General features: G+C 45.5%; 1 protein-coding gene across 1 annotated transcript; it reads left to right on the top strand.

Annotated features, from left to right (window-relative positions):
* Window positions 1-289: 289 nt before the first annotated feature.
* On the top strand, window positions 290-10,583 carry LOC121592485 (deformed epidermal autoregulatory factor 1). Its single transcript, XM_041913970.1, has 5 exons — window positions 290-1,690; window positions 6,041-6,722; window positions 6,835-7,350; window positions 7,590-7,825; window positions 7,906-10,583. Exons 1-5 carry the CDS (start codon window positions 1,622-1,624, stop codon window positions 8,074-8,076), a joined length of 1,674 nt encoding a protein of 557 aa, XP_041769904.1. The 5' UTR covers window positions 290-1,621; the 3' UTR covers window positions 8,077-10,583.
* Window positions 10,584-12,334: the final 1,751 nt, after the last annotated feature.

Here is a 12,334-nt window from a genome sequence, read left to right on the forward strand (position 1 = left end):
AGTCGTTTAAGCTTAATCTGTGGCGCTTGGGAAATTCTTTTTTTTTTTTGTTAATCTAGGTATTGGTGTAGATAATCTATATTATAACATTATCTTCAATTATAAAAAAAGGAAAACAAAAAAAATAACTACAAACAATCATATTAAATTGTAAGCTCAATAAAATATAAAATTCTTACACTTTTTTTTAACAGTTCAATAATTCGTACAAAACCACTTAATGAGATTTGCCAACGGGCCGATTTCAACTGCCCGAGACCATTGTGCGATGTGTCCGATTGTGTGCGCGTGTGTGTGTGAGTGGTTGTGTGCGTAGAGGGTGAAAAGTCGCAGGCAACAAACAGCCAGGCTCTAGTGTAGCTTTTGCTTAGACGGACTTTTTTTTCGTGGGTAGTGAACGGCAATGTCGAAATCCACTCGTTCTGTGCGCATTGTGCTGCAGATTGTTATTGATTGAAAGTGTAAAGTTTGTCAAACGCGCGCCGAGCAGTGTTTCAGCCACCCTTGTGCATGCGTGTATGTGTAGCAATCGTCCGGGAGGTTTACGTTTGCCTCTCCGTGCCATTGTGACTGACGGAGCATTTTGTGCGTCGTGCGCGCGACACTACCAACGAGAGGCCCATCACTTTCCTGTGCCCCGAAACCTGTGGAAGCCAGCCAGCCTGCCCTCGCACACCGGTGAATGCTGTGAAGCGTCCGCTGGCAAAGCCTACTCCGTTGGTGCTTTTGTAGCGCACGATTGTCCACGCGCCAGCATCGGGAGAGAGAGCGCCGCCCGAAACGCATACACACGCGCGCACACACGCGCTTACACGCACACGGCCGTGCAAGGGCACAGATCGGGCCAGACTAGCAGAACCGAATTGGTGTGTGGCAAAGTACCCGCGCGCGCGTTCGCACATCGTCGTCGTCGTCGTCGTCGTCGTCGTTGGCATTCGTAGAAGTGAGATTATCGGTCGTCGGTTGGTCGATTCGGACGTTGTCGCTCCGCTGAGGGCGCGCAGCAAAACATAACACACAGCGGCTCGCACCACTATTCCGCACCTGTGCCCTTTCCGCGCGGTAAAGTGCCCCCTCTCCTCCGCCGCCGACCCCCCCCCCCTGCTCCTCACCCACGGGAGGAGTCCCTTTTAGTTTCTACGCATACACATACGCACGCGCCCCACAGCTAGCGAGAACTCCACCAGGCGGCAGCAGTAGCAGCAGCAGCAGCAGCAGTTGGCAGGCAGGCGCACACAGAGGAGAAAACTCCACCATCATATCCCGTTGGCCGTGTGTCGCCGTCGTTTTCGTCGGCGCTTTGTCCCCCGTGATAGCACAGGATCAACATCCGAGGACGGAAACTAAATTCCGCTGAAAATATCTCCGTCCGCGCGCGCTAGACAGCAGCATCGTCGTTATCGGTTCGGCCGACAGGCTCTGAGGCTCTCGGTTTCGCTTGTTAGCCAGCGTCGGTCGGTCGTCGTAACACCGAACGAACGGGTAACGCGTGCCAGCCAGATTCGGCGACAATCATCATCCTTCGCAGGTTTTGATTGTCCTTGTTGGTGTAATCCACCCCGCCCACTCTCGCTCTCTGCCCTCCGTCCCTCCTGCGAACCGGGGTAGACGCTAGACTTCAATGGATTCGGAGATTCCGGAACTTTCGGACGAAGCCGAGGAACACGTCAAACTCGACAACGGTGATGAGGTAATGTATAAATCAGTGCAAATGCTATTCCCGTGTGCACGTCTGTACACTGCTGCTGTTGCATCCGTGCTACGATTCCTGCCTGGCCCACCATGGGGGAAAGGTAGGAGGGGAAGATGTATGTGTAGTGAAAAAAGAATCGACATACCAATAGGAAAGTGCTATTGCTCTTGTTTGTTGTGCTGTTTGTGGTGTCGCGCCGCTTTGACGTACCTCGTTGACAGTTGCATGTTTTGTGCATGTTCACTGTGCAAAAATGGGTGCGAAGCTTTTAGTCCCACGTCCAAGTATGCGACGCCACTCCGGACTATCTACCGCATGCTAGGTTTAGTGAGTTTGTGCAGGAGAACGATGCCACGGCTGGAGGGAGAAAGTGTCCTCTGAGAACAGAGTCTCATCCTTCCCACACCATTATCATTAGGGGCTTGTAACGATACGCTTGCCAATCGGTGCCAATCGTAGCCCAGCGCAACAACAACAGCAGCGGACAGAAGGTCCGCACTACTCCCGCCACTTCTAGCCAATAGATCCGCGCGTAACGTTGCTTGACAACAGAGACAAAAACAACAACACAAAAAAACCGACCGACCATGCCGCCCGATCGGGCCAGATCGATCGGACGGTGTTGCCGAACGGGAGGGAACGTCCGAATATGTCGGTCAAATCTCGGCAGCCGTAGCTGCAAAGCTTCACCAACAGCAATAGCAGCAGCAGCAAGCAGCGAGAGGGCAAAACGCGAAAGGCGAACGAACCACACCACACCACGCGTGTGTGTGTCATCGGAGTGTGCGGCTGTGTGGCCCCGAACGAGCACCGCACAAGCACATGCACACCAGACCGGTCGCGTATGCACACGCAATCCTCTCCCTTTAGGTCCCTCTCTTGACACATCAGCAGCAGCAGCAGCAGCAGCATCGAAACTGGTCGATTCGGTTTGCCGCGATCGTTTCGTGCGTTGCCGTTCGTTTTTTCCCTATCGCGGCCGACATATTTTGGGACAGCATCGACACTTCCCAACTGGAGCCGGCCGCCGGCAGTAGCTGCAGCAACGGCAACAGCAGCGGCACCACGCACGCCGACTGGTCGGGATTTGCTGCTCGCAGTCGGAAGAGGAAACCGTGTGCCACCACCTACGCAAATGCATTCAATTTTTCGACCGTCAAGCACCGCTGTTTGTGACGTAAGCCACACTGTGTGTATGTGTGTGTGTGTGTGTGTGTGTGTGTGAGAGAGAGAGAGAGAGAGAGAGAGAGAGAGAGAGAGAGAGAGAGAGAGAGAGAGAGAGAGAGAGAGAGAGAGAGAGAGTACTTTGCACAAGACTGAAGATTCATGAAAAGGGTATGCATGGAAGCGAGGCTGTCCCTTTGGCGTTACAACTCACACTTCCAGGCCACAGCGCTCTACGTAATTGACCAAAATGGTTTGGTGGTTTTGTGTCAACAACAGTATTTTTCTATACGCAAACCCATACCACCAAAGCGCTGGACCGATTGCAGCTCGTTGTAATATTGGCACAGCAAACAATGCTCTTTCCCAGAGCGTCTCCGGAGCCTAAGGTGCGCATGGATTTTGTCTGTGTGTGTGGCTGTATGTGTGCACTATATGCGTGTGCGCACAAGAGAGCACAATTTTACAACAGTTGAAGCTATGATGCCTTTGAGCAAAAAAAAAAAAAGAAAAAACAGCTAAATTACACCAGAAGCACAAACCACCATCGCTATGTCGTGAGCCCATTTTCTACAATCACACAAACACAATTACCCCGATTAGATTGGGTGCAGTGGTTTGGTTAGGGTATTTGCGTTTACAACGAATATTGAAATAATAGTTGCCATAGCAATCTTGTAAAACAAAAGGCCGATTTTTAAATGTCACTCAAATACTTGTTTGCTACAAACATATTCAATTCCGCTACCAGACTACCTGTGTGTTCCTTTCCCATCCACAGTCAGAACTTCAATGGAAGAAAAAGGGGGCAAAAGTTAGGAAGAGATCGGTTCCGATCTCAACATCATGCACCAGCCGACGTCAATACAAATACAAACGCACGTACACACAAACATACTCTCACACACGCTTTCAATAGAGCGCACGAAGCATTATCATCCACCTATGGACCGCTAGAAACTGGCTGCTCACCTTTTTTTTGCATCATCTTCCATACTCTGCCGTATGTTATGAGAGTAAGTTGCTGTCCAATGGAAACTTTCGTCGTTTCCCGTTGCTTCACCGCTGCGGATGGACGAAAGGCGCCTGACACAGCCTGATGAAACCAGAACATCCCTGAAGGCGGACTGGTCCTGAACGCTGGAACGCTTTGACTGACGCGATCGGTCTCTGGCGATAGAAGATCTCTCGCTGGATCATCGCGCCAAATATCCACTCCAATGCATTCTGTGTGGAGTGTTTTCCATGTGCTCTGGATGACTTCGTTTCTTTTGCTTCCTCCGCGCGTCCTCCTCTGCGCTGTGCCGTCCCCTGCCGGTATACCCTGCCCGCCAGATTTGACCGACAATCCATGTCGGTGGGCTTGGCCGTTCGGAAATGGTCGTGCAATGTGGTCGGGTCGGGTCGGTCGGATTTCGCTTTCTGCCTACGTTCGTTCCTTTCCGCTTTTCGGGCGGCCGTCGGAGGGTTTGTTTACGTTTTTTATCGCCTTCGGTGGCAGTGCGTCTAGATATTGCATCCCCTACCCCCTGAACGGCGTTAGCCGTTCTTCTTAACCTCTCCCTCTCCAAAGAAAGAAGAACAAAAAAGACGAAAACGAGCAACGCGCCAACCGAGGCACTCTGTTCCGTCTGACTGTACGACGATATGACAACAAAACACACCTGGCCGGACGATGGGTCGGGTGGCGCTTTACCACGACCACCGTGACTGGCCGAAAAATCGGATCCGGCCTTCGGGACTAAACAAATTATGGAGCCTCTCGCTGCGGCTACAGACCCAATGGTGGAGTGGGGTATGGAGGGGATGGATGGTTGCTGTAGGCCTTCGGTCGTACCGGTTCGATCGGGACCGTGTAACGACACACAAGCACGGCACAGCTTCGGCGTCGCGTCCATGTGTTCACTCGGCTTTCGAGATTGGCTCCGCTAAGCAGATACGTTTCCAGCTGATCGCACGAAGAACGCGAACGTACGTAGAGCCCTCCCGGGTTCGTGCCATAGATTGGCCGCCCCGAACCCGGAACGCTCTCGCACATCATCATGCACAAGGCGAGCATCTTCAAACCGTGCACGCGGTACGCACATGTGCACGTGGCTTGCGCCACAGCTCGTCGTCTGTGCCCGCGCGATAAAGCGTGCAGGCCAGGCGCATTCGCACCAAATAAGTACAGCGACACACACGCTCACCGGCGCGACGATCTTCTCTTTGGCAATGGTTGTTATGAATCACTCGACTCGTATGGTCACAAATGTGAGTGTTAAAGGTCGGTCCGAACGTCAAACACAAGCGGTCGCCGAGGAAGGTGAACGAAAGTGGAGCACATTTTGGGCACATTCAAGGCCTGCCTTGGTATCGAATCGGACGCGTGCTCATGCAACGTAGAGGAATCCGTTATATTCGAAAAGCTATTTTCGAGAGGACGCTCCGTTGCTGCAGCTGCTGCTTTTACTGACGCTGCTGCCCCTGTGGCAGAGAGATGAGAAGCGTTGCAGCCAAGTGCAGCCGCCGCAGCCATGTGCCATGGCTTTCATTTTTAACTTGTTCTCGATAGTACGAACGTTCGAATTGGTCTATTTGTTTTTTTTTGTCTTCAACCCGCAGTCGTCGCGGCGGCATTCGTCGTGTGGCGAAAGGCTATTTACTTTCACTTCCAAGCATTTATCTCCTCTCGGATTGTGGTCCCACAATCCTGGTGATGCTTGAAGAGAAATGGTTTGAAGAGAATACAGAGGGTGCTATACATGCGCAGTATGAGCTTGCTTGTTTGCCTGTCGGCATAGGGAATACGTGTTCGATTGAAATAGAAATTGGGCGCTTCATTGAAATACGTGATGGACGGCATTCTTATCGATACATGTGCAAAAATGCATCCTAATGTAGCTATGTTGATGCAGCACACTATTCAGATCGTCTAGTAGAATATGAGGCAGATTGATGCCATACGTGTTATTCTTGGGAATCTTGGGTAATTTTTATGGATGCGCCCTGTAAGATATGGAATATGCCAGATTATGTTTGTTCCTAATTAAAATAATAATAATAATTAGGTTATAAATTCGCGGGATGAGAACAAAGCAGGTTGATTGTTTGCTCTGATCCAGGCTGATCCAGTGAAAAAAAAACTCGAACATGTCCTTGCTTAAATTCCCCATTCAACTAATTGTTTCCACTATTCCTTAGGTGGCATTGCCTCCGCGCACACGTTTAGTTACCACCACCGACGTTCAACAGGGCAATACGCAGGTAGTGCAGGTGCCTGTATCCCTGCCGGTCGGTACACTTATCGGTGGCGCCACGTTCAACGTGCTCACCACTGAGCAGATACAGCACTTTAAGCCAATGATTTGCGTCGACAACAACGGGTTCGTCTCGAGCAGTACGGTGGTCGGTGATCTCGGCAACGAGCTGAAACCGACCCATATCGTCATTCAGCAGCAGAGTTCCTCCGACAACCAGCAGCAGGACGATTCGGGCATGGTGGAAGGCGGTCAGTCGCAGAACAACTCCCAGCAAAGCTCGCAGCAAGGCGGCACGCAGGAGTATCGCGTCGAGGGCAACAGTGCGCTGGCGAACCATTTGGCTAACGTGGAGGTCCTGCAAGTGCGATGCAAAACCACCACCGGTGAGCTGTACAAGAGCCGCCTGGGATCTGGCGGCCGGGGGAAATGTATCAAGCATAAGGACGGCTGGTACACGCCGAGCGAGTTCGAAAACATTTGCGGCCGCGGCTCGAGCAAAGACTGGAAACGATCGATAAGGTACGGTGGGCGTAGTTTGCAGACGCTTATCGATGAAGGTATCCTGACGCCGCACGCCACCAGCTGTACCTGTTCGGCGTGCTGCGACGACGAGTCTGGCGAAAGTGAGTATACGTACAGTGATAGGGACATAGTAGTGATAGGGAGCGATACTTTTGAAGCACACTCGCTTGAACAAATGAATAAAAAAACATATTCCTGCTGCTGCCATTTCAGCCGCAACTGGACCGGTGCGTCTGTTTACACCTTACAAGCGTCGACGAAGGAACCAAAGTGAGCACGAGTCACCACAGCTGGATAAGAAGAAGCGCATCGTCGTGACCAGCGGTACGACCACCTCGGTTGGCGGCAATGCCACCAGCACATCGGGCAGTAACAGCACAACCCACACCAACAATGCCATCATTAACAGCAATAGCGCCGCGACCACTACGAGCGTGGTGAACAATTCCGCCATAAGCAATCAGCACCAGCAGCAGGTAGCTGTACAGACGGCACAAGTGCATGCAGCTACCCGGCAACAGCTACACCAGGCAACGGCCACAATAAATGCAACGCCCATCATTACCAACAACACGAGCACCACAACGACCACCACGACCGTAAAGGTCGTACAGCAGGAACAGCAGCAGGAGCTGCAAAACGAATTGATCACAACCAAAGAGGAACCGTGGCAGACGCTAACCGAGGGTATCGACACAACGACGGAATTCGTGGACCAGCAGACTCAATGTAAGTTAGCGTCGTCGAGAAGGATTTTTTTAAAATAATTTACATAAAATCCCTTTTTCGATAAACGATGGAATGCGATTGAAATTATGTAGAAGCACGTAGCGTATTGAGTTAATTGAGTCATTTTGCTCATTCCATCCCACAACATTCCGCTAGCGACAAAAAGCACAAACGCCAAATAATTTCTGATTTCACTCTTATTAATCACAAAACGTACCATTTTTTTTGAATTCTTACAGTACTAGCGGAAGCTAATTTACCTTTCGAAAGAATGAAAACCTTCTGCACTCAGCTGACGAAAATGGTGCAGGAAATGCGAAAGTGTATTGTGGAAACGCAGGAGCATCACAACCGCCAGCTAGAGTGCATGCAACGGGAACGGGATGCCGCAATACTTACCGTGACGCAACTCGAACAGGAGCAGAACATCAACAGCAACTGCATTCCTCCGGGATCGATTCACGCTAACAAAAAGGTACAACTCGCCACCAAGCGGATGCTTGTCGACCGAAACCAACTAATGCCCGATTATTTTTCCTTTTCTCATGTGTGCAGTGCGCTAACTGTAATCGCGAAGCGTTGGCCGAATGCTCGTTGTGTCGAAGGACACCCTACTGCTCGACGTTCTGCCAGCGAAAAGACTGGATCACGCATCAGAACGAATGCGTCCGGAGCACGCAGGAACCAACGCACCAGATAATGCTAATAGTGGACGAAACGCAATAGCCTTTAATGTTCTAATCGGGCCAACCCGAGAGGGTAAAACCGCTTGTTCGACGGACAATCGGCTTGCTTGGCTCCGATGACGGACTTAGGTCATAATATCGCACCCCACTTACGTAAAAAACGTAATTCCGGTAGCAGATGTGTTGGACAGTTCGCTAGCTCGTGAAATATTTTATACACCATTTTCACCAGATAGCAAACAGTCCAAAACAACTGCACCGAAGGACAGTTTAAGCTCGGTTCGGAATCGTTTTCACTAGCTTACAGGATTTGTTGATTGTTTTATTGCTTTAGCTATTTTTACACTGTTTTTTTTTTATTAGTTTTAAATTATATTACGTTTATTTGTTTTCGAGATATACTTTCACGAATCCGTAGTGGCAAATGTCAAAATGAATTATAATGAATGTACAGAAAGAACCAAGACTTACCTTACTTCAGCTCGTCCTTGGCAAGACATAGCAATAGTGACACAAATTTCAAACACACCTAAAGTACGACCACATACGCACGTACAATGAAGCGATTGAAATTAAATCACGCGATTGAAATAGGCTCCTTCATTCAGAATGTTATTCTCATGATTCTGTATTTGATGTAGGAAAGGAAGTAATCCCTTCCTGAGAAGTGTATAATAATAACACTAGCTGATGTACAGTGCGTCTATTTTTATTGCAATTAGTAATATTATATTGTATTATTACGTGTATTTTTTGTTGTCTTAGGTAAATTAAATTCAATCAAGTGTATGTATTGCTGTATATTTAAGTAGACGGAAGTATCGTTTACGCAGGGATTCGTGCAGATAACGTACAAGAATGATTTATTTTTAAAAATATTTCTTCAATTTTGATATACTAATGCAGATATACTAAAGTTAAGGGTAATGCAAAAAAGCAAGCTCTAGCGAATGTAGGCGATAATGTACTTCCGATTGTAAAGACTTTGGTTGCAATTTAAATGAGCATAATTTTAGAAATATTTAGGATTAGTGTATGTAATTTAAGAGAAAATAATGAATAGAATCAATCGTGCAAGGGTGTATGTAAGAAACATGTTTTAAAGCCAGTTATTTTGTCTACACACATGCTCCATCCCGATGCTGCTCTACATTATGGCGAAAAGGGTTTGAAAGACTGTCTTGTCGCAAAGTATACCCTGAGAGAGTTTTAAAATGGCAGAATGTTATTGTTTTACCTTGATATTTTCAAATTTTTATTTTATTATAATTTCAGCTTATTCCTCCTCTTCCCTTGGACCAATATAAAACTCATTTGCTTTCGTTTGGCGAAACAGTCGTTGATATTTGATACAGATACTATCTGTATTCACCATTTTGTCTTATATGATATAGCGGGGGTTTAAAAGGGTTATCATAGTATTGGAACACTTTCTTGACCGTGTGGCAACAAGTGGACTATACAGCACCCTTTTTGGACAGACGTATGTGGAATCCAATAAAGGAAATTGCAATGTATCTGTCCAAAAAGTGTGCCACAGAGTCCAATTGCCGTCACATAAAGTTCACTTCCCGTAAGTAAGAGTCAATAAAGTGTCCCAAAATTATGAGAACCCCTGAAAACCCCGAGTAAGCAACGGTAGGAATCAATCCATTGAAACGAATGGGTTATGCATTGGGAATTAAATCCCATTGGTTATTTCTTGAACACAATGCATTAGCCCATTCAGTCAAGAACCAAAAACAAAAAAAACTAACAAAAACAGAAGAGCTGTTTTGGATAATCACACAAAGCCATTAACAAAACTTTTCGTGCAGCTACACACAACACGTATAATGTTGCGTTTGTTTCTTCTTCGTCGTTCTTTACTATTTTTAATGAAGCAACATTTCTAGTACACTTATCAAAAGAAATTACACTGGTTGGTTAAGTGCATGCATACAATGTAAAACTGAAATTGATCGTAATTTGACATATTGGTGTAATTCTTTTAGCGAAGATTCTTTCCACTATGTAGAAGCGTGTTAGCACTTATCAATACATAACGACCAAACGAATGCGCAAACCGGCGACCGGATTTTCTGTGTGGCACAAGCATTCGTTAAACTTTAAAAACAATCTCTTTACATTGTAAACCGAATTATCAGAAACAACGGATGATTGTTTATGAGCAAATTTAAGCTATAGTAATAATTTGGCAATATTGCCGATTGAAGATGAAACTTGTGCAAGGTTAAGCGACTATGGGAAGGAAAAAAACGAATGATATCTTACTGTGTAAAGTGTGCAAAACAAAATCGGGTTTCCTTCCTTCATCTATGCAGTCTCGTACAATGAGTACACATTGTATGTAAACCATAGATGGAAAGATTTACTTCATGACGGTGTCCAGTGTATCGTGTGGTAAACGAAATTTTATACAATGAAATGCAATTATAGATGTGAATATTTGAATGTAGCGTGAACTAAAAACATTCATTTAGCTAAATACAGGATCTAAATTAGATTACTGGTGTAATTCTGAAAAAATAAAAACTTTGAGACACTTAAAAACGCATTTTACTAAATATTAGTTTCACTGTATTGAGAAAACATTGCGAAAAGTGCGAAACTGTTTGTGGTTTGGTTGAAACACTGTATAATTTATGTATTTGCATTTTTGTGAAGCGTATTTTATGTGTTCGTTATTTGCTATAATTTATGCTAATTATTACAAACAAATAAGTTCAAAATTACGAAAATAATGTGACTATCTTTGTCAGCCTTATCTTTTTTGCTGGTTGTCGACCCCTGCAATCGACAATAAATTTGACGATAGGTATTTTTAATTGAAGTACTGAAAATATTTCCATGCTTCGAATTTTATAGTTAACGTTAACGTATCAGTATATTATGTGATTTAAACAAAAACAAATTACCGTAATCCTTAATTTTATTTCAAATAACACATCGAATTTCCAATCGACGTTAAGGAAAAGTCAATCAATCTCAACTTCAATAATCTATCTTAGGCTGCGCTCTGGCACCAATCGAACACGACATCTGACTCGAACAAACCCATATAATCATATGGAGGTGCACTTCTTCTTCTTCTTCTTCTTCTTCTTCAGTTTGTCGAGGTCGTTTGACGGTTCGGAACTGAAGTCCAGCTTCCTGGGCCCTTCAATACTAGTCCGCTATTGTGTTAAACACAACCTCTGTTGTTTTTGGACGGCATCAAAGGCCATATGTCCTCTTTATATACCCAAGCGAAATTTTTCGGGGATAATGAACACAAACTCATGCCATCTCTCTCTATTCATCAGCCCTACTCTCTCACACGCATCGATGAACTTTTACACATATCTTTGTTAATTGTATTATATTTGAAGGGTTTAAAAGTGATAGATAACAATTCATGTTCATGAAGTAGTTATGGTCAAATGTTAACGGTGTAATGTTTGTACCATGGTCGACATGAGTTCAATTCCATTTTTATTGTTTTTATTGATGATTTAAAGTTTTATTTAATTTTTAAAACATCCTCCTCCAATAACTTCAAACCCATTTACTCATTGTTAGAAATGCGTGTTTAATAGTTAATCTGTTATTTTTATTGTTTTATTTATTTCTTTTCATTTATTTAGTATCAGTACCCCTTCATACAACCAAACCAGTAAATAGCACGATAATGAATAATAATATGGTGGCGCAACTGGCAAAGTGATTCCAAATAGAACTAGCGATGTGGTTGGTAGCATCAAGGATGAAGCATGAGCATGAATTGGAACATGAGTGGAGGGAGTGAATCCGAATGTTCATTTCTATTTTTAGCTCTTTTTCGCATGGGTTCATCTTTCACGTGTGTTCACTATCCCCGAAAAGACCAGCGAAAACCAGCGTGGTCGGGAGCTTGGGTATGTGATTTGTTTTCTGAAGTTTTGTTTGTGTTGTCAGTTTATGTTGCTAGGTTAAGTACTTCATCGGTTTATTTATGTCATGTAGTTTAATCAAGACGTTTCAGAAGGATATTCGGTTAGTATTTATAAATTTTATCACCATTTTCATTTTATTTTTATCTTTCGTCTTCCAGGGCTTGATGAAGTTTTGTTCATTTATTTCCAGCTGGTCTTTTCGTTCCATGTCGAATTTGTGGCAAGAGAAGACTCTGTGACTCGCTGTATCTTCTACGTTACAAATTGCACATGTTCCTCTGTCTATGAGCTTCATTTTGTGTAGCCAGAAATTACCATAGTCATGGCCCGCTATTAATCTATTTAGTGTTTTGATGTCCTTTGCTGGGATTTTTAGTTTATGGT

The sequence above is a fragment of the Anopheles merus genome, chromosome 2L (assembly GCF_017562075.2).
Source record: "Anopheles merus strain MAF chromosome 2L, AmerM5.1, whole genome shotgun sequence".
Taxonomy (NCBI): Eukaryota; Metazoa; Arthropoda; class Insecta; order Diptera; family Culicidae; genus Anopheles; species Anopheles merus.